General features: G+C 37.4%; 1 protein-coding gene across 3 annotated transcripts; it reads left to right on the top strand.

The window, feature by feature from the left end:
• Positions 1 to 369: 369 nt before the first annotated feature.
• On the top strand, positions 370 to 25,049 carry hapln1b (hyaluronan and proteoglycan link protein 1b). 3 transcript variants are annotated; one of them, XM_041244797.1, is made up of 5 exons: positions 370 to 604; positions 12,453 to 12,580; positions 16,925 to 17,293; positions 22,110 to 22,412; positions 24,329 to 25,049. In XM_041244797.1, exons 2-5 carry the CDS (start codon positions 12,478 to 12,480, stop codon positions 24,616 to 24,618), a joined length of 1,065 nt encoding a protein of 354 aa, XP_041100731.1. In that variant the 5' UTR covers positions 370 to 604; positions 12,453 to 12,477; the 3' UTR covers positions 24,619 to 25,049. The 3 variants fall into 3 exon arrangements, with proteins under 3 accessions (XP_041100731.1, XP_041100741.1, XP_041100748.1); XM_041244807.1 differs by lacking the exon at positions 370 to 604 and adding an exon at positions 725 to 832; XM_041244814.1 differs by lacking the exon at positions 370 to 604 and adding an exon at positions 11,539 to 11,682.
• Positions 25,050 to 27,830: the final 2,781 nt, after the last annotated feature.

Genomic DNA, 27,830 nt, shown 5'->3' with positions numbered 1-27,830 from the left:
GTTGATGCTAGCATTATGACACCAGGTGAATTAATACCTGACACATCGTTTTATACTGAGCAAACTTTTCTAGAACGCCAAACTTCACCACTTTTACGGGATATGTATTACGTAAGAAGAAAAAGAGACACATTCCTGAAGCTTTTAGGAAATCAAAATATCAGAGCTTTCCATGACCTTAAAGGGCTTTAAATGTGTTGGGCATTTTGTTTTCGCTGTTCTCCCCGATTTCACAGACTATAGCGCCACCACTAGTATGTTGGGTGGAGCAAACCGTGCAAGATTCACACTTGTCACATAATTTCAAGAAATGGGACATCGAGTGCTGGGGGGGGGGGGATAAATCTCTTTTAGGACCGCACCCACTCGACTCCCAGTGCATTGATCGCGCTATAAATGCCAGATAATGTACTCAGCTACCAGTCTGAAGTGCCATCTTACACAGGTTAAGCAGTTTCAAAGAAGACGCTACACAAAGTTACATTGGATACAACTGCGGCATTGACTGTGCATCCGAAGGAAACTTGAATACTGGACTATTCATGCCTTGTTTATTATTTCGATCTTGGAGAAGAAAGTCAGGAGACCGGGATTCTGTATCAAGGTGAATGCATGGGTTGTTCTCCCCTAAGTGCATCTTGTTTTTCAAAATGCAGTTTTCTATGTGGGGGTTTGTTTGCACAGTAAATAACAGTTCTCGAATTAAGGCGTATTGCTTGCTTATGACGTGGTTCCTCCTTTAACTTTGTGAAAAAAAAGGGTCCCCACCTCCGTGGGTTAGGACCACTGATTCACCAAGACGCATTCTGAACTTAATACACAGCTGAACAAGGTGAGCACACTGAAGTTTTATTTGGTTCTGTTATATACACGGATCTGACAATACGACCGCAGTATTAATTTATAAAACAGATTGTCTTAGAAGTTCAGAGAAGGACCTGTCATTTCAAGGGTTTTATGTATGCGTGTTAATGGTGGGATGCGCAGTACAGAAGGAACCGTTTCATTTGAGTGTGGATAATGTGTACATTTGAAGGGATAGAGTTTGGGGGGATTTTAGTTCATATTTGGTATGCATTGGTGCCATATAGCTATTAGTACAGTATCCAGAACGAAGCTTTGCCGTGAACATAACATACACCTGTGTAGAACTACAGGGATTGATTAATCGAGTAATTGATTCATGTATAATATTATCGCGTATCTTAAGATGTACAATAGTGGTAGTAGTAGTAAATGTATTTGTTGTTGTAGTTGTATAATTAGACTTCGATGCTATGTTAAGTAAGGTACATGTTGTTTACAGCTGTAAAATGTGGCTGTTTTAAAGCATTCCTGGCGGTTATTTTTAATTGATTCTGTGGCTTGTCAGCTAAATCATACAAAAACGCTTGCATATGGCAGGAGAGTGAGTTGACTTGTGATGTAATATTCTGACCTCGACCTGCGAAATATTTTCCTTGGAACCTGTCGAGTATACAAGACGCACGCAGCTGGGAATGCATATTCGGTGGTATCTAGTGTTCAGGTCGGTGCTGTTCATTCGAGATCCAACGCAACAGATCGTCATAGAGATCTAATAAAATACAAACAGCAGAGCCAAATCTAAATCAAATATAATCCCTAGGTGGGAAAGCGCCTTTTTTTAAATGGTTTTACTGAATCTCGTTCAAATAGTTCGGCTATAGAATATTTGAGTCATATGATAATGTTCATATTTACTGTGATATATTTAGAATTAAGTATGAATCGACGTACCTGTCATAAATCCAGATCAGTTGATATTGCATATTAATACAGTATAATTACTATGTATACAGTACCGTACCTACCGGACAGAATGAATGTATTGTTATGATGGCGCAAACACCGTGAAAGTTAAGCCAACGCTTGCTTTACTCTTCTTGACACAACACACATTACATTCTGTGTATCAATGTATTATTACACTTTATCAGTCAATGTGTATATGCATACCGGAGTTTGTAAGGCATTAAAATAAAAAGGCAAACAGATACAGTTCGTATTATAATTCGTATTTCTTTGCAGTCAACTGTAGCAAGGCAAATAATTAGTGTTTATTGTTGAACCCCTCCAGAAAAAAGTAAGACGATGCTCTATTGTTAACTAGCAAGGGTTCAAAAAGTGAAAGTAAGATTTAAACGGGTTTTCAGAGCTCAATTTGCTTCTGTTGAACTATGGAGACTGCCTGGCTCCAGTCTGTAGCTGTATCGTGCAGGAGCTGAGCGGGTGAAAAGACTGCTTGTGTAGTGCTTATGATGACTGCATGTTCTAACGATCTTATAAAGGGAATTTATACAAGACCTACACTTCTGTGAGGTATAGGGAGTGCTGGAGGAAACAGCTGACTAAACAAATATTGGGGGCAGATTCTGTGTAACGGTATAAATTAATAATGCGCTTCTTTATTTACTGCATGAATGGGGACTTTTTGTGCAGTTCAGTGGGTGTAGTCCGCCATCTACTGGTCGCTGAAAGAGGAAAGATGGCTTTCAAAATTCAGTATCAGAACGGCAATCTTTTCCGTGTGTCCAGTACTGTAGTGGTATACAGACCTGCAGTTGACACTGAAATACATACATGCATACACACATATATACATACATGCATACATACATACATACATACATGACACAGGCCTACATGTAAAAACGGATCGGACTAGCTGTGGCTTATAATAGTTGTCATAATGTTATTATATATATTATATAATATATATTATATATATATATATATATATATATATATAAGATTATATTATATATATATATGTGCTGACAGTACAAACCGTGTCATGTTTGGCATCGTCTGCGCTGTGTGTTGTAAACCTGTATTTTCGAGAGAGAGAGAGAGAGAGAGAGAGAGAGAGAGAGAGAGAGAGAGAGAGAGAGAGAGAGAGAGAGATGTCATTGTCTATTTCTTTAGAGATGTAAAACCTTTTTCATCATGTGTATTTCAGAATTTGTAATATTATGGAACAGTAAATACGACAGGTATTATTATTATATTATTATTATTATTATTATTATTTATTATTAGTAGTAGTAGTAGTAGTAGTAGTAGTAGTAGTAGAGTCGTTGTTGTTGTCATAGAAAGAGTGTTGCTGCATTTACAGGGGTAGCAAATTCACCCTTACAAAGGAATTAAGTTGGAGGTTGCTTTAAACTGACTGCAGTATTGCAACTCTGCAGATCTGAATAGCAAACAGAAGTGACCACTGTACTTTGCAAAAGTATGTACATTAGATTAACAGTGCCCTCTAGTGCCTTCTGTCTGTCCATCTCTCAGCATATTCAGTTAAGTAAGATTCAGATACATTATGAGGTAGCACAGCCTGGTTCCTTCAAACAACACATAATACGTTATTTATATCAGCAAGACCAGGGGTGAAACTCGGAACAAAGAAGTGCAGATACTCATATGCACAGCCAGGCGTAAACATTTTAAAAATGGAGACAATTTGAGTGACAATGAATAAATACTTTTCAAATGTGTACATATCGGTACACAATATATTTCTGAATACAAAGTAAGCCTTCACTAACAACGGGACCTGGCCATGCTACAACAATGGATTGGATTAGAACATATATCTCTGTTTCTTGTTTCTTTGATGTATTTTTTACTTATTACTTATCTTACAATAATGTATTCTGTGTGTTGCTCTGTTGTGTTTCTACGCAGATTAATTACCATAATCTATTCCATAAAAAGATTTTCCAGGCAAAAACAGTATAAAAGTAGACTTTAAAAAAAAAATGTATCCCTGGTATTATGGTTTGTGCACAATAATCAACATGACAAAAGACACATTTTCATAAAATAATGTCATTACTGTGGTTTATTTCTGCTTTTTTTTTTTTTTTTTTTTTTTTTTTTTTAATGTACACAGAACTAAAACCTCATGTTTAACTTAAATAAACTCTTCAGAATGTTTTAGAAACGGGGTTATTGCACAAAGCAAAAACATCTCCCTGTTTTGGTTTTGGTTTATTACAGTCCTCATAACAGAAAATACTAGGATCGAAACAAAGCAAAACATTGATCACTATGCTTAACATGTACCTTTGCAAGTTGAGCCAGTGTTTGAAAAGTCTGTCTTTTCAATGTCAATCCCTAGTCCCATGCATCACTTCCATGCAAATTCTGGCAATGTGGTAAATTGGTGCAAGACAAAACACATTATGATTATTATTTATAATATTTATCAACTGTGAAATTTATGGAGAACACTGATGTGGCTTTTTGCCTTCAAATTCATGTGCAGCAATGTTTGTTTCGAATATTTCAGATAGCTTCTCCGCTGCACTAAAGAAAATAAATATTACTTCATAATAATCAAAATTACTCCATACCGCTGTTTTCACGTTGCACTGCTAAGGTCTTCTTTCACTGATCAATGAATGAGCACTGACACAAAGAGAAATGGGCGGAGATCTGTGACTCATGAAATCTGATCAGAATGAAAGCTTGACCAATCAACTTGCAGTGATTATGCTGATGTTAATGGTGGAAAATAGCAGCTGAAACAGAAGCAATATGAGGAAGCAGAATGCAAGCAGCACGAGCTGTGTTGAATGAAAGTGCATTTGAGAAACGTTGCGCTAGTGGACTGTGTGAATGGATGGAATGCATCCGCATGGGATGAAAAGCGGATTAAATAAGTCCCGGTACCCAGTACCGGCATCAAAATAAGTCCCGGTACAGAGTACCGATGAGTACCGGCAGAATTTCACCCCTGACCAAGACAATCCCTAAGACTGAAGTTTCCAACACATTACTGCTGAGCATGAATAGGCTGTAAGTGTGATGAGGTTTGTAAGATCTCTGCAGTTGTCCTGAGATAGTTGCTGTGATGTTGTTTTATAAAGACAGATACAGTGCTGTACACACACACACACATTATGTCCACTATTTTGCTGTGGCAAGCAGGTATTTCATTTACTTTTCATCTGAGGATTCGTTTTCTAAATTCCTGTCTGGGATATACTGTACAGCAGCACCTGTTGTGTTTGTTATCTACTGTAGAAGTCCAACAATTGTTTCAAAGCAAACATGAACACATTTTTTTTTTAAAGCTGTATGAACATGGTTACAAGATTTTTATGTTTTTAAGACCACCCCCCTGTAAAACAAACTTATAAGTGATGACCTCTGGAGAATGTACACATTTACACCAGGAATAGCATGGCACTTCAGGGTCCTTTGTGTAAATGAGACACTGCATTTAAAATGAATGAATACATCATATCGTATGCAGTGTTGTAAGCAGAGCTACCATTCTACTGAGGCTATAACTGCAGTATTTATATCACTGCTTGGTATTTACTATTCAACCTCCAAATCTATGTTACATGGCAAACCAACAGAATTTTTACATGAGCATCAGCATTGATGATGCAAAAAAACAACCCATGACACAACCTCGGTGTCCTCATACCTAGTTACGCCCATGATCGGATGCCACTTTCTTTCCCAGTGCAAGACTCTTTTGAGTGTAATAATGCACAAGATGTTATTACGAGGATGTCTATGACAGCACTTACTAACTTTATATTTACTTATTATGGCTTACCGCTAACTAATATCAAGCAAAACAATAAAATAAAAAAAAAAATAAAAGATCCAACTCATTCTGACTAAAACCTCAAACTGAATATTTTGTAGCTTGTCAGAGGTGGGATTGTGAAAATAAAAGTGTAGTGGGAGTGTACGTGACTGACCGCTACTGTTAAAATGAAGTAGTGCATTTTTTTTTTCTTTTTCTGAAAGTTATCAATCAAATGTAACGTTTTAAAACTGGGAAGAAAGACTTCAAGAGATAGATAACTGATCCCACCTGTTTCTAGGAGCTGTACAGTATCATACAGAACAGAAAGCTTTGGTATAGCATAGCAAATGCTTAGAGAATTGTTATAAGGCAAAACAAATCATAGTGAAAGGCAGGTATGGTAAGTGCAATTTAAAGTGTTGCTTCAAACTCTCTCCCTTTTTTATATGAGTTTTAAACAATAAGCTAATGGTAGTGGAGTAAATCTGTTCCAAAGACTCTGAGAAACACCATGGTGTTTTTACCAGCTGGGGAGCGTGGAAGTGCCAGGCTCGGCTGATTACTCCTATCTAGTCTGTATTACTCTTAACAATAGTGCGATGGTGAATGTGTTGGGATGAGAGACAGGCCCTGGTGTGTTATCCACACAGGTTCAAAGCAGCAAGCTGAGGTTTGTGTTCTTAGCCTTGTTTATTGAACTGGACTTTCACGTGATTCAGATGACATTAGTCCAATCATGTTCATAGTGGTGAAAACAGAGGTATGTATTTAGTCTTTTTTTTATCTATTCCAGAGCGAAGTTTCACAGGTGCACTGTTCTAGTTTATTTAGTTTATGTTACCGGTCTCCTATGTCATTTGTTGAATTGTATATATCATAAAGGATCCCTTTAACTTCTGTCTGTAACCGGATATCATGACAACATTTGTCTTTGTAGGTTAGATTTGAGATCCTTGGAAAGGAACCCAGGTTGTTCCAAGAGTTCCAGGCTATGTGTCAGAATGTTTAAAATTGGATACTTGTGAAATCTCTGTTTAAATATGCCAGACCATATAAATAATGATAATTAACAGTTGGGTGCACAAGTCATATTGCATTTCAGTTTGCATTACATTCTGGCAGCATCATAAAATTGGCACATCATGAGGTTAAGCAAAGTTAAAGCTGCTAATGGACTGTAAAATGGGCACCATAGGATTAACGTTATAAGAATTGCATCACAATGGATGCCTGACAAGTTGAAGGATCTATAGACCTGACTACAAATACAAACAGGGGAATCAAAGACGGCTGTGTCACAAGTCTCCATGCACCAGTGAAGTGTTGATTTTTGTGTTTTTCTCCCAGCTTCCCGAATGATATCCTTGTAAAACTCTCCTCCTCTGTGAACATTGACCTTATACTTTCACGTGCAGATCCAAATGCATACAATTAGTGCAAATAACTGCAACATACTTTAAGTGGTTATAGTATTCTCAAGTATTTGCTTTCAAGGAGGTTAAAGTAGTCAGCAGCATTTACTGTGGGGACTGGAGAATAATTCTGTATTAAAAAAAATACCACTACTGCAAATCGTAGTATTTATTGTAGAATACTGAACAAACTTAAATGATTAAATTTCAGGAAGTAACTGCAACTTGTACAATATATTGTAAAATGTTTAAAGAAAAAATGAACACATCTATAGTAAAGTAATATCAGTAAGCAAAGAACCAAAATATGTATTGGCCAACTATAAGGCGAAGAGTATTTCTAAAGTGAATATGCACAAAAATAATGGCATACCATAGCTAAACTCAAGCCATGTGCCTCCTAATGTAATTTCCTTATGGTTAATGTATGAGTAATGTTTGTATTATACTGTGTCTTGAAAGACATATTCATTTGGCCTCAATCAAATGTACATGTACACAGAAACCTAATCCAGACCTTAATAATCCAGATGTTGCTATTGAGTCCCTCAGCGAACGAATACAATATTATTCTCTGTACAATAAATGCCAAAGTGTGCATGTTTCCAGACGAACAAACAACCCTTCACTCTGTTTTGGTTTTAAAGCAAGGACATGCTTTTTTTAAGACTGAAACAATGAGACTCCAATGCACTCGGTAGAAGATTTATTGCATGAATATTTGTGCAGGGATGGGCTTCTCAACTAAGAGCCTTTGATAACTTGGAAGGTCTGTTGAAAGGAAAGTGCAAAGGTGAAAGGAAAAGAGAAAGAGTACAAGAACCTTGATTAAATGTGATTATTCTGCTGTTTAAAGATTTAGTGAGACATGTAAAGGATTAACTGGCAGTGCCGATGTTGAATGGTGTAGTTTTATTCCGCATGTACTTGTAGTGTGGCTCATATGTTATGTTGTTGCTTTGCCTATCTTCATCTTTGCAGCAAAATCAATGCCGACTTTAGCTGGCAAGCAGATTAGATTTCATTATTAGAAACAAAATGTGTGTCCTTTCAACATCCAATCATAATATTCACATGACACATTTGTGTTTGGAAACTAGGAGAGAGTTCAACAAGAACAAAAACCTATCGGTGAATAAATAGTGGTTCTGTCTGGCAGCTGCATAAGAACATAAGAACATAAGAAAGTTTACAAACGAGAGGAGGCCATTCGGCCCATCTTGCTCATTTGGTTGTTAGTAGCTTATTGATCCCAAAATCTCATCAAGCAGCTTCTTGAAGGATCCCAGGGTGTCAGCTTCAACAACATTACTGGGGAGTTGATTCCAGACCCTCACAATTCTCTGTATAAAAAAGTGTCTCCTATTTTCTGTACTGAATGCCCCATTTTCTAAACTCCATTTGTGACCCCTGGTCCTTGTTTCTTTTTTCAGGCTGAAAAAGTCCCTTGGGTCGACACTGTCAATACCTTTTAGAATTTTGAATGCTTGAATCAGGTCGCCGCGTAGTCTTCTTTGTTCAAGACTGAACAGATTCAATTCCTTTAGCCTGTCTGCATATGACATGCCTTTTAAGCCCGGAATAATTCTGGTCGCCTTTCTTTGCACTCTTTCTAGAGCAGCAATATCTTTTTTATAGCGAGGTGGCATATTGTAAAAGTGCTGATATTTGCAGTTTTATTTTTTTAAATCTCAAGAGGGAATTCCTGGCTAAAGAGGAATCAACAGAAATAATGATCTGCATGACCAAGTTACCTATGGAGCTGCCAGTGTCTCTCCTTTTAGATGCCGTTTCTGTTCTCTGTGAAGGATCTGATAGCAGCTGTTTGGTGAGGCAGAGCTGAGCCTGCAGGAAGAAGACCAGCGCTGGTATGTGAAGATTAACTCTTGCTGATGCAGTTCACGTGCTCCTATCACTATCTCCTTTTCAAAAGCCCAGGAAAACATTGTTTTTCTGAATTTTTTGTTTTCTTTCTTAGAAAATCCTTCTGTTCAGGGAAAGCTTTTAAGAAGAAATCTTAGAGGTATCACCCTGGCAAAATACTACATTTGATAAACCCTCTTTCATCAGAAACTACAAGAAGAGATTAGATTACTTCTGCCTTTCTGTGAACAAAACCACACTGACATATTCAGACATGACTCCATCCTGGGAAAGCTTAACTGAGACCGGTCGATACTATGAAAAACATTTGATATGCACATATCACTTGTTAAAGCAACAAAAATCTAAAAAGGGAGTTATTAGTTTGATAAAAGAACAGACTGAAGGGGTATATATATATATATATCTATATATAGATCATATATATATATATATATATATATATATATATATATATATATATATATATATATATATATATATATATATCAGTAACTCCAGTAATTGCTCCCTGCAGGCTTGCATTATTGTGTGCATCACTGCTCACTAGTGTATCACTGCCCTGACTGGTGAGTCACACACATCACTGTTTTGCCAGGGATGTTCACAAGATACAGTGAGTACACAGAGTAACCCACCCACCTCCAGCACACATACCCACCCAATCTATAGCAGATATATAAACCAAAGCAGTGTTTCTAACAGCATGTTGACTTTTAAAAGTATCCATCACAACTTCAAAGTGCTCAATCAGAAACAAATATAATAAAAAAGATTGACTTCTATATATTAGTGCTGGGATGAACACAAGATTTTCATGTTCAGGTATTCACTCACAATCTAAATATTCGCTCAGATATTAGTTTGTTTTTCAGAAAGTAATTAAAGCCATTATATTACTTTGAATGCCAGCAGAGACAGCATAGCAGAAGCAGGGGCAGGGGGCGTGGCCCTGTGTGTGTGTTTATTTTACAGCAAGACCTTACAATATGTAACACGTTAAAACAGAAAAATATCCCAGGAGTAAAGGACTTACTTTACCCTAGTGAGTTAACTTCAAAGCAAATGAGCCCAATAGCAGTTCAAGTTAAAGATTGTTTTGTTTATTCCCAAAATAAATAGTACATAAACTTGACAACACATTTATTATTATTTTTTTCATTCCTTGACATTGCTGTTTCTTCACAGTAATCAGTGGCCATCGACATGTTTTCATAAATTAATGACATCAGGTTTACTTGTCCTTTTTTGTAGCTGAACAAGCAAACGAAAACTGAAATTTAACTTTAAACACTTCAAATAAAACAAGCGTGGAAATGACATTGTAAAGTGAAGAGGGGAAAAAAACTCACCATTTTAGTTCTCGTTTATTATATTCCACAAAACAGAAAGTTGCAACTATATATATATATATATATATATATATATATATATATATATATATATATATATATATATATATATATATATAAGATATATATAGTATTATGTATAGTGTGTGTGTGTTGTAGTGATCTCGGTTAATGACTGTGTCATTACTATCTGTTCTTATTTGTTAATGATGGTGTCGTTGCTATCTGTTCTTATTTGTTAATGACTGTGTCATTGCTATCTGTTCTTATTTGTTAATGACTGTGTCATTGCTAACTGTGCTTATTTGTTAATGACTGTGTCATTGCTATCTGTTCTTATTTGTTAATGACTGTGTCATCGCTATCTGTTCTTATTTGTTAAAGACTGAGTCATTGCTACCTGTTCTTATTTGTTAATGACTGAGTCATGCAGTCTGTCCTGTACTGTTCAGTTTACCTCCTCCCCAGCCTCAACCTCATTTTCGGCCTTGCCAAGGGTGTTTTTTCTGAGTCATTAAACAGCCCTATCACATAGTCCAAATGCCATCAAGGCTCTGGGCATTGATACAGTATGTGATGGCTGCACTGCTCCTGTGACTTGAGAATCCTGTCTTTTCTTATGCGGCTCACATTGCTCTGTGGTCCTATCTTGCTGTTGCTTATTGGTTTAGCGCTGTGGGCTTTCCCAGAATGGTATACACTGGCTGTTTCCACTACTGTGAGGTGACACGCTTTACTGATGAATGCGTTAGATTACAAAGAAGCATATGAATTTTGGAAACTATCCCTTACCTCCAGTCCCGGTTCACCGTATGTTAGTCATTTTACCTAAACAACAGTTTTTATTGTGGGGTTGCCTGGGGGCAAACATCCCACATGATATTTTTGCAATTCTGAAAAAAAATGCACCCCTCAAAAGTTACCCTAATTATTCATTTTATGAACAACAAATATTTTATATATTAAGAGGTGGGAAGGTTGTACATAGCAAAGGATGTGGGGTAAAAAACCTGTATGAAAACCCTGTACAGTGCTGTATAAACAGGCCATCCTGCAATGCACTAGTGTTGCATTGAAACCCTTGGATCTCTGCATTGGCAAAGTGCACAGCACTGAGCAAGTTCTCCAGCTCTTCCGAGACGAATAGGGTTAAAATAAGAAACCACGTCTATGATTTTGGACTCCCTTCGGAAGGGGCCTTTTATTTCTGTCCTTTTCTAATCTATTTCGGATCCTCATTTGCCTAATTACTATTCGGAGGCTGGTGAGGGCTGTTCTGCAGCGCTTGGTTCTGCTGACTGCAGAAACTCTACCTGCCACACTGGGAGAGTGCGTCAGCATTCTAGGTAGAAATGAATGAAAAATCTATCAGTGTGACTGCAGTGTGAACCCCCACAGCCCTAACCTAGTTTGTGTGTGTCTCTCCACATACCTCGTTCAGGTGCAAGCACTCTTTATCATGGTGAGTTGATATTTTAAAATGTTCAGATACAAATTGCCTTAGAGGGGAGTTTAATCTTGTTATGTGCTTATGTTTAGATATGTTTAGCAAGTGTCATTTAGCTGCATGATACTGAGTGTCAAGTATGTTAAAATTACATTTACTATGCTTTTATTTTAGTACTGCTGCGTAACAATTTGCTCTTGTGTTTTATACTGCATAGAGAGTTTCTGTTCTTATGCTGTATAATGGTTATTTAAAGAATGTTAAAAATGCGAGTTCAAAGTTTGACTGATTTAATGGCAATGTCAAGTATAAGTAATAAGCATGCTCATTTCCTTGGGCTGGTTCTGCAATAACAAGGTTTACACTGACATTGAAGGACATTGTGAGATCTGCATTCCAAGGCTTCACGGGAATCATACTGCAGTTGAATTTCTGTGTGTGTGTGTGTGTGTGTGTGTCTGTGTGTGTGTGACTGTGTGTGTGTGTGTGCGTGTGCAGATCTGTAGAGATAGAGACTTACTCTATGTACAGTATGTTTGCTTATACACTGTATTGTGTATAGTCTTTATACATTATCTCCTTTACTTTGTATTAAAAATCAAGAGTATTTCAAAAGGGCTAATTTTGTAAAGTTAAATAACACTGTGACATTGTTTTAAAAAAAAAAACATAAGATATATTAATCGGGATTAAAACGTTGCTATCATATATTACCCCTTTTGTTCATGACGTGCAGTAGCATTACAGTGGATTCATTTTAATATGATCTTGTTTTTTTTCCCCAGTAAAGAGACCCATTGGTGCTGAAAAATGAACTCCCTGCTTTTGCTAGCTCTGACTTCACTGTGTCTGGCAGATCCCTATGAGAGAAGCTACAGTGATGTGGAACACCATAGAACCATCTACATCTCAGGTAGGATACTACTACTAATACGATTGCTAATAAAAAAAACAACTATTTTATTAATTAACACTACAACATACCCATATAGTACCAGCAGGTCAGTAATTGCATTATGAGTTTAGTATTTTTGAGCCAGTAAAGTAACGTGGGCTGATAGTGTTGACTCTGGCCATTCACACCTACAATATAAATATATACAGACATTGAGATGCACTGCAACTTTATAATTTAGTTTGAAGTTACAGTTATATATGGAAAAACTACTAAATCATTTCACAACAGCTGCCCAACCCAACTATGATTTTGAAAGCAATTTGCTAAAAAGTCTTATTTTAAACAAGGTACCTCATGAAATCTCTATGGTTTCACTGTCAAAGTAGATCTAAACTGTTGAAATGCTTTGGTTCCTCAGAGTACTGGTCTTGCAATAGAATAATGTACGTGGCTGCATAATGATTGACAGGTTCATTGATTTCTTTAATTTATTTCATGGAATAAAAACTGAGTTTCAGGACATTATAACAAAGGCCTGGGTGGGACACCACTTTTAAATGTGTTTGAGTTTCATGGGAATGTGCCTGGTTATTTTCTCCATGACTTTCAGCCTCATTGAGTTCTAATCTGTCCAATTTACAGAGGAAAATTGCTAAACATTAAATATTTTGAGCTATTAAGCTTTCTATGAGACTTCAGCATTCATTGGCAACCAGCCTTTCACCTCCCATGGGTTGCTGAAGTCATCCTAGTTTGCTTTTGCCTCTGACACTGGTACACCCAATTGTTCTTAAGTGACTTGAAGAACTGCCATCTGACACAGAGCATGGCCCCACTGAATTTCAGCAATGGCCAGCGTAGTGTTTAGTCTGGTCAGAGCTGGTTGTGCAAGCTTTCAGATCATCATGTTGACTCAACAGATTAGACACATATTGGTGAGGGTGGGGGGGGGGGGGGGGTGACTTGTGTATTACACAAGCTTCTATTAAAAACAATAGCTTAAAGGGCAGCAATGCAAAATGTGATCTTCATATCTTCTATGAAGAGCACAAGCATTAACAAATATTGGACATAATGTATACCTATCTGTATTGTTGCAAACTTAATGTGGTAGTGGTTACAATCAAATCTTCATAAGATTTACTGCAGTTTAAATGCAGGAGAAAACACTGCACCTTGTAGTTAGACTGCCGTTTTAGCATTGAATTATAGTTATACTGTAGTTAGGGTGCAGTTCTCATGATGCTAACACAAGGCTACAAGGTCATTGTATACTGACTGTGGTGAAAATAAGGTGCAGCCCACCCCTATAAAATATCATAAAAGAATTACTGCATGCATTCAAGTGGAGACGATTTAGAGATACCAAAATATGCATAATATAGGAGGCTGTGTGGTCCAGTGGTTAAAGAAACGGGCTTGTAACGAGGAGGTCATTTAACCTCCTTGTGCTCTGCCCTTCAGGTGAGATGTTGTAAGTGACTTTGCAACTGATGCATACCTCACAAACCCTAGTAAAGCACTTTGTAATGGTGGTCCTCTATGAAAAGGTGCTATATAAAAATAAAGACTATTGTTATTATTATAATGCCAGGGATTTGAACGTGTTAAAACAGGCAACAAATGCACCATCACCTGTCCTTCTGCATTCACAGTATTCATCTGTTCCAATACCTTATATATATATATATATATATATATATATATATATATATATATATATATATATATATATATATATATATATATATATATATATCAGGGCAGGAGACATTTAAATATTTATGATAACATTTTATATTATAAAAATAAAAAAAAACAATCAGTTCAAACAACAATAAAAGGTCAATCACTTAAGACGTCAACATAGATTGGACATGGTTTGGAAATATGAGCCCATAAACTGATATAGAAATACCAGCACAGTACTGCATATCAAAAGCAGATGGACAGTAAATACCAACATGTACACTAGATATTAGCACACTTGACCAGCAGCTGTGTTAATTAAGATTGGCCCCACTTTCATAACTGTTTATGAGGTGTTTAGTTTATGAAGCTTCATACTTTTATGCTTGGGGTAATCTTGTAGCTCTTTAGAATGTCTAAGCCACAGTATTACACTTCTGAGAGGGCTGATAAAATATTGGTGTTATAATTGCTAAATGTCAAATTAAATGTCACAGTACATATTTTGATTTTGCTCTAATGGTTGGCATCGTGCTCCTGGGTAACTTGATTTACAAGCTCTGCAGTATTAAATGTTATTGTTACCTGACTTTCAAACTAATTGGTTTTCCAGTGGCATTGTAATTGATGTCTCCATTAATAGAAAAGGCAAAGTAGGGACATTTGTGATTATAAAATGTGCTGATAATAACTGATCATTGGATTCTGTTACAGCAAAAGACTAGCAACTTGTTCTTAATATATATATATATATATATATATATATATATATATATATATATATATATATATATATATATATATATATATATATAATCTGTATGCAGTATCTTCAATGATATCTCTGTTACTAACATGCTTCCGTTAAAAATAAATAAATGTCATTGTTTCGCTTTGATTCAGCACAAAACAAATCACTATATTGATAGCTTGTCTCTAAGATTTTTGTGCATATTCCCAATTTACAGCCTGAAAATATTGTTAAAGTGAACCAGATGCTCCATGTTAACCCTGTTTAAAATACACAAAAACATTAGTTATCTAAATCCATGCCGTTGCTTTGATCTCATTTGACACTTTTTAAAAGCCACTATTACGATGGAGATTAAGGGTATTATGATTATCACCCCCATTGCTGTAACTGTGTGGGTTAGTGGCTTTATGAATAGTCCAGTGGCACAGAATATGTTAACTTGATGATGAAAGATGCCTCTTTCTCTGTAAACGTGGTGTTACATTATGCCAATGGTCCTAAATTAAGTTGAATAGATGCTAAAGCTATACAAATAAAAATAAATAAAGTGGACTAAGAATAGCATGTTGACAAGCTGTTCTCTTGATTTTTGTTAGAGAATACAATGGTTTTGGAACTGTTGCCATCTTGCTTTCAAATTGCACTCAGTGCTTATAAATATGCTTTACCTTACATCTGTAGGATTTACAACGCTTACCTATGCATTACCATACTTGTACTATGCTTTATTGCACTTTGCTTTGCTTTTACTATGGGAAACTTTTATATGGAGTAATGGACATGCGCCATTGAGAACTGACTTACTCTCCCCTTATTAACTAACCCATTAATAAGAGAATGAACTTTGTGAGTTAATTGACTTATGCAATGGGCTTTATATCGATCTGGCTAGACGTTTTCAGGATTAGATTTCTATGGAGGTAGTATTATCAGGACTATGGTAGTGTTTTCATGGATGATACATAGGAATTGATTTAACCTTAAGCTGCATTTTATGTGGTATTTTCAGATGTCCAACTGAATATATTGTTCACCTCTTCGCTGGTGTATAATATTTGAGTAGGACAGGTGTTTTAAACACTAGGGTCATTCAAGAAAAAACAGTCCTGGAGCTAACTGTGTTCCAGCAAGGGACCAGCTGACTGGGCTGAACAGCTTCTTCTTCTCCCCATTCATTTCCTGTTTTGGTAGGATAGCATTAAGCAGATACTGTGAAACTCAGCTTTACATGCAGCACTACATCTGATCAATTAATATTTATTCACAAGCATACTGTTAGTCTGCATAGCAGCACATTTGCAGAGCTGCCATTTAATTTGGTACTTGGTGATATGTCCCAGTTCCATGACCTAAGTAAGACAACTATATAGCCATGGATTGTGCATTATGCCATATGAAATAACTGCCTGCGTGTACAGTGCAATCACTACATTTCCTAACATTAACTACAATGCATCTAAATTAAAGTTATACTGTAGCTCTCCAACTAATTAAATATTATAAAATACACTGGATGCTAAAGCCTTATCACTGTAAACTTGAAGACATGCATCCTTGTATTTAGATCTCTACAATGTAATCCACATGAAAGCTAGTATCTTGAATACGTATGGAATATAGAGATAGATAGATAGATAGATAGATAGATAGATAGATAGATAGATAGATAGATAGATAGATAGATAGATAGATAAAAATATAGAATTTCCCTAATAGTACAAATAGTACTTAATTATATTGTAATATACTGTAAATAAAAATATATATTTTTGCATCAACATAGTAATTCAGTTATTCAGTTATCTTAAAGGAAAAGGGGCCAATTGTGAACGTTTCTATAGTATAAAAGATTGTGTTCAAGGGTACAGTACTCTTCATTGTACATTTATTAACACAAGTTATTGGGCTCATTTCAGAAAATGGACCTCGTCTATCAGTGGAGATGGAGCAGACCAAAGTAATCTCCCACCGCGGTGGCAATGCTACACTGCCTTGCAAATTCCACCGCGAATTCAGCTCCGGCACTGATAACAGCCCCAAGACGAGGATCAAATGGACCAAGCTCACCACAGATTACCTCAAGGAGATTGATGTCTTTGTTGCCATGGGCAACCATAAGAAGAGCTACGGCAGTTACCATGGCAGGGTATTTCTGCAGGAAGCCAGCGACAGGGACGCCTCCCTCGTCATCACTGACGTCACCTTGGACGACTACGGGAAATACAAATGTGAGATCATTGAAGGACTGGAGGATGACACTGGAGTTGTCACTCTTGATTTACAAGGTAATTGCTATTTTGCTATGACTTTGTTATATTTATTTAATATCTATGTCCCTCCCACCCCACATCTTATTTACTCATAGTAATGCAAATGTAAAATCCTCTTCAGATGGTTGAGGAACAGTTAGTGGGTGTAAAGTTTTGATTGGTTCTTCAGCTGTCACTCTCAAAAGCAATTAGTCAACAAGAAATACAGCCGTAAAACGAGTAACCTTAGACTTGTGAGTAGTTTTGAGATTTACGATTATACTGTAAATTTACAGTATAATCGTAAATCTCGAAAAACTACTCACTTCTAAATCTTTTGTAGTCATTTTTGTATTACTTTAGTATAGATACATGTTAATTTGGATTCATATGTTGTTTTTTTCTGACTTTATGTGAACAAAAAGACACAAAAGCTCCCGTTTTCTTATTGGAAATAGTGGTTTTTCAAAATATCACTGTCCTGGTCACAAAAGCAAAGTTTGTGGGGAATAATAGCCATTTTCTATACTTTTGAGGCATATGCAATTAGGAAATAACACTTACTACCCAGGAACAAAAAAAAAAAAAAAAAAATTGTTGCATGGTGTTATCAGTGATTTCCAAATGAATTTACATTTAAAAGGAAATGTCAAATCTAAATACAGTGAAATCCATTCTCAAGACCTTCAGAAGAAATATAACGGGTCGAACCATGCAATACATAAACTGTCTTTGTCCATATTTCTGATATTTGTGGGACACAGTGAAGGACAGGGGACAACTGTAGAGTAAAGAAAGGGAGGTGGAGGACAATAAGGGTGTCTTTATATTTAAGTAATACGATAAGACTTGTTTACTGCAATATACCAAGGAAAAGGCTTACTAAATCACAGGACAGTAACACATACCAAATCATGTACAGGAAAAATGTGTGAATATTAGTTTCAGTTCCATTAACTAAAAAATAACCAAAATATTTATTAGGTGCTGTTGGAAAACAATATAGTTTGCTGTATGTTTGGCCAATGGCCATATCCTTATAGTGAGTTTGTTTCATAATACTGCCTGGAATTGGTTACCTTCCCCCAAAGGTTGTTACAACCACCTGGCTACCCCTGTGCACAAGACACAATCCAGAGATATTTTGAAAAAGACCTTGGTGCAAGCTGTAACCTGAAAGTTGAAAATGTTTGCAAATCATGTTACCATTGAAACAAAAATATGATAAAAATGCATCTTAAATAGCTAGAACAACACTTGGTTATTTTATATTGTTTCCTTGGGGGACTCAGATTGAATGATCATACTACCTACACAGTGGAGGAATAATCCAAGGTCATTCGCCTGGCAACTTTCCAAAATTGTTTCAGCTGATTGCAATGAACATATAAAACATATGTGTTGATATTTAAATAAATCCTGTTTGACTGAGGGTGTATCAACTTCAACCGTCTCGATTTCCTGTCTGTCAATCAGCAGCGAATGCATGGCAGGCAGCTACTCTGTCACAAGCATTAATACCCTGTATCTTTCTAAACAAGGGAGTTAGGGGAGCTCCCTAATAAAAGCTGAAGCGCAAAACAATAATTGTGTGAATATAGTAATTGTTACAGCTGTGTATAATGGTATTGTAATATGCACGGGGTGCTCATACAGCAAATTTCTAGCTGAGAGTCCCTTGTTAGCCCTGCACTGAGGGGCAATCACCGGTCTGGATGCGGATTGATGGGTCCCCATAGCACTCTATGGGAAGTGATGGGTGGAGACACAGGACTGCTGGTGGTGATTGGTCCAAGAGACTTGGAGAAGGGGGGCGGGGGGGGGGGGGGGGGGATTAACGGGTGTGGTTGGACTTGGGGTCAACCATGTTGGTAGTGTCGAGTAGAGTGGAGTAGAAGGAAGGACTGTAAAGGAGCCCCTTGTGTTTTTGGAGATAAGAAAATATTAGTTATGGCATGGTTGTGGCCAACAGCAACCTTGCAATTGTTACAGCACATAGCTGTTTGTTAATGTTTGGTACATTTCGTACCTTTGTCAGTGCCAATAAGCTTGGTGTTCAACCCTGTTTAGCCTCCTTGTCATTGTAATTTCCGAGTACATTACAGTATTTAAAACAGGATTCATTCATCTGACTTTTTACATATCTGTCCTTAATCTGGTCCCACCGCAGTCAGATACGCGATGGATTATTTTTTTATAATGAGTTTCAACTAATATTTTTTCTTTCAAGTAAATAGCTGCACTCCTTGTATAATGAACACACGTCATTGCCACACAGCTCACACAATGGAAGCTGTTGTTCTATTTTAAGTCCAATGAAAAATGAAAGGACACATTTTTTTCTCTAACAAGGGAAATCCATTTCTATTACATCTACAAGACCCATCTGAGATTTAGTTTTTCTATTAAGTCTTTTATATTAGTTTGGCTTCTTGTGTCCTTCATAGAACAAGTAAAAAATGCTGCTATGTCTTTTTAAACTCAAAGACACATGTGCTATGAAATGGTAAACCTCAAGAATAACCAAGTGCCTTTACCAGTGAGTTTTTGGTAAATGTCAGTAAAGCAATGTTTCTTCATAATTACGAACATTTGCTAATAAGCTTTGGTAAGTCATAAGATTAACAACTAAAAGTCAAAAAAGCTATATAATGCTGGACATTTACCACCTTACTTGGTAAACGTTGATAGTTACCGGTAAAACTTAACAATGACCCGATTCAGACTTATACCCTAACATGTATACAATGAAGTCTTATATATATACACACATTTTGTTGAATTACAAATAATTTATGCAGTTTTTCAAACAAACTTTTTTTATTCAAAGCTGCAGAGGTTAAACTGAACACTGTTATATGAGGAGGAGGTTAAATGTCAGCAAAACTTGCAAAGAAAATGTACAAAAAGAAATTTACTGGTTGCATAAATATTCAGCCCCTTAAGTCAGTACTTGGTAGAGCACTTTTTGCAACAATTACTGCTATTTTGTTTTTGGATAGGTCTCTACTAGCTTTCCACGGTAGGATGGTGAAATATTTATCCATTCGTCATAGGAATATTGCTCCAGTTCTGGTAAGTTTGTTGGGGAACGTCGATGGACTATTATCTTCAATTCTTGCCAGAAATTTTCAATTCGATTCAAGTCAGGACTTTGACTGGGCCACTCAAGAACATTAATTCTCTTCTTGTTCAACCACTCCAGTGTGGCTTTGGCTTTGTGCTTCAGGTCACTGTCTTGCTGAAATGTAAATTTACTCCCCAGTTTCAGAGTCTTGGCTGACTCAAACAAGTTTTCCTCAAGGATTCGCCTGTGCTTTGCACCATCCATTCTCCCCTTTATTCTCACAAGCTTCCCAGTCCCTGCTGAAGAGAAGCATCCCCACAACATGATGTTGCCACCACCATGCTTGACAGTTGGGATGGTGTTGACTGGGTGATGTGCAGTGTTGGGCTTGCGCCATGCGTAACACTTGGAATTTAGACCGAAAAGTAAATTTTTTGTCTCGTCTGACCACAAAACCTTTCTTCCACATATCTACAGTATCATCTACATGCTTTTTCGCAAACTCAATATGTGCTTTAAGATGAGGCTTTTTGAGTAATGGCTTCTTTCTTGCTACCCGTCCATACAGGCCAGCTTTGTGTAGGGACCGGCTTATTTTTGATGTGTGAACACTGACTCCCATCCCAGATACAGACGTTTGCAGATCTCTCAAGGTCACTGTTGGTTTCAGAGTGACATTCCCAACCAGTTTCCTGCTTGCCAGGCTGCTCAGTTTGGGAGGGCGACCTGATCTGGTAGTGTCTGGGTGGTATGATGCATCTTCCACTTCATATGGACTTTACTGTGCTGAGAGGGATAAGAAGTGCCTTTGACATTTTCTTGTACCCTTCTCCTGCTCTGTGCCTCTCTACTACTATATCCCTGACTTTCGAAAGCTCCTTTATCTTCATGGTTGCTTTGTTGGATCACTATGTGAATAGCAGCTTGGAAGTCTATTTACACAGGCAGAAACCATTTCACTAATTTTGTGACCTTTCAAACAAATAATTTGCACCTGAGCTGATTTAAGGCTGCAATAGCAGTGGGGTTGAAATCTTATGCAACTGAGATTAATCTGTTTTTCTCTGTAAATCTTACTTATTTTTATTCTATATACATTTTTTCACTTTATCAATGTAGAGTAGTTTGTGTAGATTCTACATGTAAAGTGTAATTTGAAAGTGCGCTCAGGTTCCATCAAAATGTGAACACTTTGCAGGGGGGGGTGAATATTTCTGCAAACCACTGTTTTTCTGTTCCCACTATTGCTTTTCAAGCCAAGCTGCGTTGCTGCAGGAGGGAGCTTTCATTTGGATGCAAACACAAGATTCATTGATAGACAGAAGGCAGCCCCTCCTAGTAGACACGGCCTAGAATAATGTGTGAAACATGTTCAGTTTCATTCTCCAGCTGATTTATGACCCAGAATGTGTGAAAAAAAAATAAAAACAATTGTCATTATGTTAAAAAATATATCTCAGCAATACGTACAACACAGGATGCAACAATGGTGAAGTAATGCATGTTTTGTAAAACACTAAAGGGTGGTCTGGAACATTTTAACCTGCTTCAGATCTTCTAAAAACTTGCAACACGCTATAAATTAGGAAACCCTTTAAATGTGCAATAACATGCTGAAGATCAAATTGTCTGACAGAGTTTTATCCCATTGTCATAGTTTTTTGTTTATTTTTTTACTGCTGGTCAAGTGCGAAGCACCTTGAGCCATCAAAAGGTAATACAAATTCCAGATGAACAGTGGCTACTTGCTGGTTTCTTTTTACTCACACAAGTTTTCTTCCACAGGCGTTGTGTTCCCCTACTTTCCTCGAATGGGGCGCTACAACCTGAACTTCCAAGAGGCTCAGCAGACCTGCCAGAACGAGGATGCAGTGATTGCTTCCTTCGACCAGCTGTATGATGCGTGGAGAGGAGGTCTAGACTGGTGTAACGCGGGCTGGCTGAGTGACGGGTCGGTGCAATATCCCATTACCAAACCCAGAGAACCCTGTGGAGGCAAGGATACTGTCCCTGGTGTGAGAAACTATGGCCTTCGTGATAAAGAGAAGGGAAGATATGATGTCTTCTGCTTCACTTCCAACTACAAAGGTAAGCAGAGCAACCAAGTTCAACTAAGTTCATAACTTTATTTCCATGGAAGCGCCACCATGTGGAAATAGTTTGGCAAAAAGTATATCGATGTTTTAACAAAGCCAACAGACACATTGAAATCTGTAGTACACTGTAGTAATTTGATAATTTGCATTTGTCCTGCATCATCTGAACATAAACTTGGATCACTGATACCTGGTCTGCAGTTTCTATTGCATACTGTAGATGACTCTGCATTTAATAAGTTTTGTGATGCCCTGCCCAGTCGTTGCTCTGATTATCATACTGCCAATAATAAGTAACACAATCATTTTTCTTTAAAATGTGTACTGAAATGTTTAGGATTGTTATAACATATTCACATCTTACATCTGTTGGTTGGAGACACCCTTTGGTGGCTGTGATCTTAGGGAGAAAAACACATGGTCATGCCACAGACCTTCCTGCTGCCCTGGTCAGAATAGCTCACTTCCTCTCCTAAGGACAGTGGCCAATTATCGGTAAAACTTTAGTTTAGGGATTTGCAAAAACAACACAATGGCAAAAGTGTATAATAACTGTATTGCAAAAACAAAGCAGCCCCATACAATTGGTGAGACAAACATATAAAGACAGACAGACAGACAGACATACAGGCATAGAAAGACAAACAGACCTGAAAAGACAGACAGACTACATCCATTATAAGCGATTACAATAATCAACAGACTATGTCCATTATAAGCAATAAACAATAACTCAAAAATGACAAAAGTGTATAATAATACTTGTATTATTTCTACTTATATTCTATAATTGTTAATAGCATAATTAACAACATATTTATGGTTTGTTTATAATCACTTATATCAGATCCCTAAACTAAGTTACCAAATTATCTATCTTTTAAATATCTAATTTGGGAGAAATGCTTATTTAAACTAATTTTCCCTGTGCGTTGTCTGATTACTAGAATCATTTCCCCTTTCTAGGTATTGGGTTGGTCAATAGTCTCATGATTCTAAAGTATTTTACATGTACTATGAGAATTTACCAGTCCTGAATGGTAAGAAAAGGTGACTGCTTTATCAAATATAAGGTGCGTTTACACTTCTGGAACAATCGACCAAGAGGAATTATTACAGAAGATTTTGCTATAGTAAATACTACCAAACGCATTCCGGAACACATCCTCTTATCCTCTCAAAAGCAGGGGTTCTATTCCGGCACAACTAGAATATTTGCTAGTGTATCCACACTGAGGACACGTTCAGGAGCGATTCAAGAAATGTTCCAGCAGGCACTGCACACAAGCCAGCTACATCATCACCTTGCTGCCTTCCTGTGATTAACTAGGGGGTAGGATTAAATATGCTGTTTAAATATTCACTGCGTTATACACTACATGAACATAGTGCAAGTAAAATAAGATTAAATATATGTTGCTTAACTTTCCAAAGGTCTTTCTAATCCTCTTCATCAACATCCACCGCAAGCACTATTTCCAAATGATGGTGCTCAATAATGTCATCATTCGATCATAGTGTCAGACGTCTTCCTCTTGCAAAGCGTGCATGCTCATTCTCTTCTCCTGACAGAAGTACCCACTGCTGTGTAAACACACCCTTCCAGAACAGAGTGATTTGGAATCCTTTTGAATCGATTCCAGAACACAAGTGTAAATGCAGCAATAGACTCATCGATGAAATGTTTCTCAAGTTTTTTTAGTACTTGATTGAGTGTTTAAAGATATGAATGATCTTTCTGGTCATTGTTAGAGCCCATTGAACAACAAATTGGTCTTTCAATTTGGATCACCTCTAGGAGAGGACTTTTATTTCATTTCAGTTATTTCAGTGCTTGTTTTTTTTTTAGAAGAGAATTACATCAATAAATGAGAGCATAGACTGAAACCAACTTGTGTCATTTTGCAGGACGTTTTTACTACCTGATACACCCAACCAAGCTGACCTACGACGAGGCAGTCCAGGCATGCCTGAAGGACGGATCTCAGGTCGCTAAAGTGGGCCAGATGTTCGCTGCTTGGAAGCTAATGGGATACGACCGCTGTGACGGAGGCTGGCTGGCTGACGGCAGTGTCCGCTACCCGATCTCCAGGCCCAGGCGACGCTGCAGTCCGGACGAGGCGGCGGTTCGCTTCGTGGGGTTCCCAGACAAGAAACACAAGCTGTATGGCGTCTACTGCTTCAGAACCTACAACTGAGAGCACAGCCATCCATTCATTTACAATCACGTGAGGGAATTAATCGCAATAGTATGAACTCATAAAGTTACCAAAACTGTGATAACCGTTTTTTTTTTACAAAAGCATTTTCATATATTAACAAACACTTTTTTTTTTTTTTGTTATCAGAATCCAAGCATTACATGTTTTTTTTTTTTTTTTTTTTTTTTTATCATTCTTAGATATAATTGTATCTGTAGCTCTATAGCCTGTACAACAAATTGCATTATAGCAGAACTGAATAAAAAAAGAAAAAGACAAAATGATTGAGCTACATCATCCCAAAAGAAATATACTTCCATGAATGGCTGGAGCATGCTAAAGCCTGAAAAATTGTTAGGACTGATATAAACAATAGTAAAGCTTCTTGAAGGGGAACTGTTTTTTTTTTCTTTTTCTGGGCACTTTTTTTTTTAACTTTTACTGTGCACTGCATGGAGATACATCATATCCTAGATAAGAACCCTTATGGACAACATGAACTCATCCCAATTATCATACTTGCCTGCTAAACAAAGAAAAGTTGTATCAGAAACAGAAACTGACTTTATGCATAAAACTAAGAGAGCGTTTATATACTTCTTTACATTTCTAGATACTTTTAAAATTCTTATTAAGATCATTTGAGCACAGAAACAGTTTAAAGTTCCTTGATCCTTTTTGATGGGTGTTCCATGGTGAGTGCTAAGATTGCTTCTTTATGCTTAATAGAATCCATCTGGATTGCATCAACCAACTCTTTTTCCTGAGTAATCGCAGGATAAAGTTTGATGAAATCTGGGATTCTATCTAAAATATTCCAGCAGTGGCATATATTTCGGGAGTATAAGCTGACTAACTCAACACAGCTTTATAACAGTTAGAATAGGAATACATTATTATTCAGGAATGACCCTTTGCTTTACAAGAATGATGCTGTTAAAATGAAAAAAAAAAAAAACTCAATTGTTTGGGTTCTCTCGTTCCTTGTGGTGCTACACATTTTTTAAACCTGTTTGAGCTAAAGTAAATACAAACTCTGTGAGCGTGATGCATTGCAGCCATAGCTCCAACAAGCAGCTGTTTTAGTAAGAGGCAAAAAGGGAGAGGTGGCTTAATGCCAGCATTGACGCATAATGCCCCAGTGTTCTGACCATCTGTATCAGGAACATTTTACTATTTCACTATGGGAAGGAAAGTTATGACCCAAAGTTGATTTCTTATCACAGTGTCAAGCACCAACAGCTGTCAAAGGACCTGCTGCTTGTGGCATGAATGCATGCTGCTTGCTCATTATGGTACAGGTTTATGTTGCTTCAGAAGAAGGTACACGAGCACCTTCTGACTGCATATCTTATAGCAGCAACATCAGAATGATGCATTGTCCATTTAGGAGTTACAGGTGGTTGTAGCTAATGAAATACCTTTGTAAATCTTACCTGCCATGCACTTTCACATACAGTGGCTTGCAAAAGTATTGACCCCCCTTGGCATTTTTCCTATTTTGTTGCCTTACAACCTGGAATTAAAATGGATTTTTATTTGGATTTCATGTAATGGACATACACAAAATAGTCCAAATTGGTGAAGTGAAATGAAAAAAATAACTTGTTTCAAAATAATTATAAAAAATAAATAACGGAAAAGTGGTGCGTGCATATGTATTCACCCCCTTTGCTAATAAGCCTCTAAATAAGATCTGGTGCAACCAATTACCTTCAGAAGTCACATAATTAGTTAAATAAAGTCCATCTGTGTGTAATCTAAGTGTCACATGATCTGTCACATGATCTCAGTATATATACACCTGTTCTGAAAGGCCCCAGAGTCTGCAGCACCACTAAGCAAGGGGCACCACCAAGCAAGCGGCACCATGAAGACCTAGAAGCTCTCCAAACAGGTCAGGGACAATGTTGTGGAGAAGTACAGATCAGGGTTGGGTTATAAAAAAATATCCGAAACTTTGAACATCCCACGGAGCACCATTAAAGCCATTATTAAAAAATGGAAAGAATATGGCACCACAACAAACCTGGCAAGAGAGGGCCGCCCACCAAAACTCACGGACCAGGCAAGGAGGGCATTAATCAGAGAAGCAACAAAGAGACCAAAGATAACCCTGAAGGAGCTGCAAAGCTCCACAGCGGAGATTGGAGTATCTGTCCATAGGACCACTTTAAGCCGTACACTCCACAGAGCTGGGCTTTACGGAAGACTGACCAGAAAAAAGCCATTGCTTAAAGAAAAAAATAAGCAAACACATTTGGTGTTCGCCAAAAGGCATGTGGGAGACTCCCCAAACATATGGAAGAAGGTACTCTGGTCAGATGAGACTAAAATTGAGCTTTTTGGCCATCAAGGAAAACGCTATGTCTGGCACAAACCCAGCACCTCTCATCACCCCGAGAACCACCACAGTGAAGCATGGTGGTGGCAGCATCATGCATGTTTTTCATCGGCAGGGACTGGGAAACTGGTCAGAATTGAAGGAATGATGGATGGCGCTAAATACAGGGAAATTCTTGAGGGAAACCTGTTTCATTCTTCCAGAGATTTGAGACTGGGACGGAGGTTCACCTTCCAGCAGGACAATGACCCTAAGCATACTGCTAAAGCAACGCTCAAGTATTTTAAGGGGAAACATTTAAATGTCTTAGAATGGCCCAGTCAAAGCCCAGACCTCAATCCAATTGAGAATCTGTGGTGTGACTTAAAGATTGCTGTACACCAGCGGAACCCATCCAACTTGAAGGAGCTGGAGCAGTTTTGCCTTGAAGAATGGGCAAAAATCCCAGTGGCTAGATGTGCCAAGCTTATAGATACATACCCCAAGAGACTTGCAGCTGTAATTGCTGCAAAAGGTGGCTCTACAAAGTATTGACTTTGGGGGGGTGAATACTTATGCACGCTCAAGTTTTCTGTTTTTTTGTCTTATTTCTTGTTTGTTTCACAATAAAAAATATTTTGCATCTTCAGTGGTAGGCATGTTGTGTAAATCAAATGATACAAACCCCCAAAAAATCAATTTTAATTCCAGGTTGTAAGGCAACAAAATAGGAAAAATGCCAAGGGGGGTCAATACTTTCGCAAGCCACTCTACTATATAGCTCTCAGATGTACAGTTTTGAAAGAAACACATGGCATGGCAATCGTGTGTCTTCATATGACATCTGGCACAACACTAGGTTAAAGAAAGATTGCTTGCCTTGCCA

Source organism: Polyodon spathula, chromosome 1, assembly GCF_017654505.1.
Source record: "Polyodon spathula isolate WHYD16114869_AA chromosome 1, ASM1765450v1, whole genome shotgun sequence".
NCBI lineage: Eukaryota > Metazoa > Chordata > Actinopteri > Acipenseriformes > Polyodontidae > Polyodon > Polyodon spathula.
The sequence above is the reverse complement of the archived record's forward strand: the minus strand, read 5'-3'. Positions and strand labels throughout refer to the sequence as shown.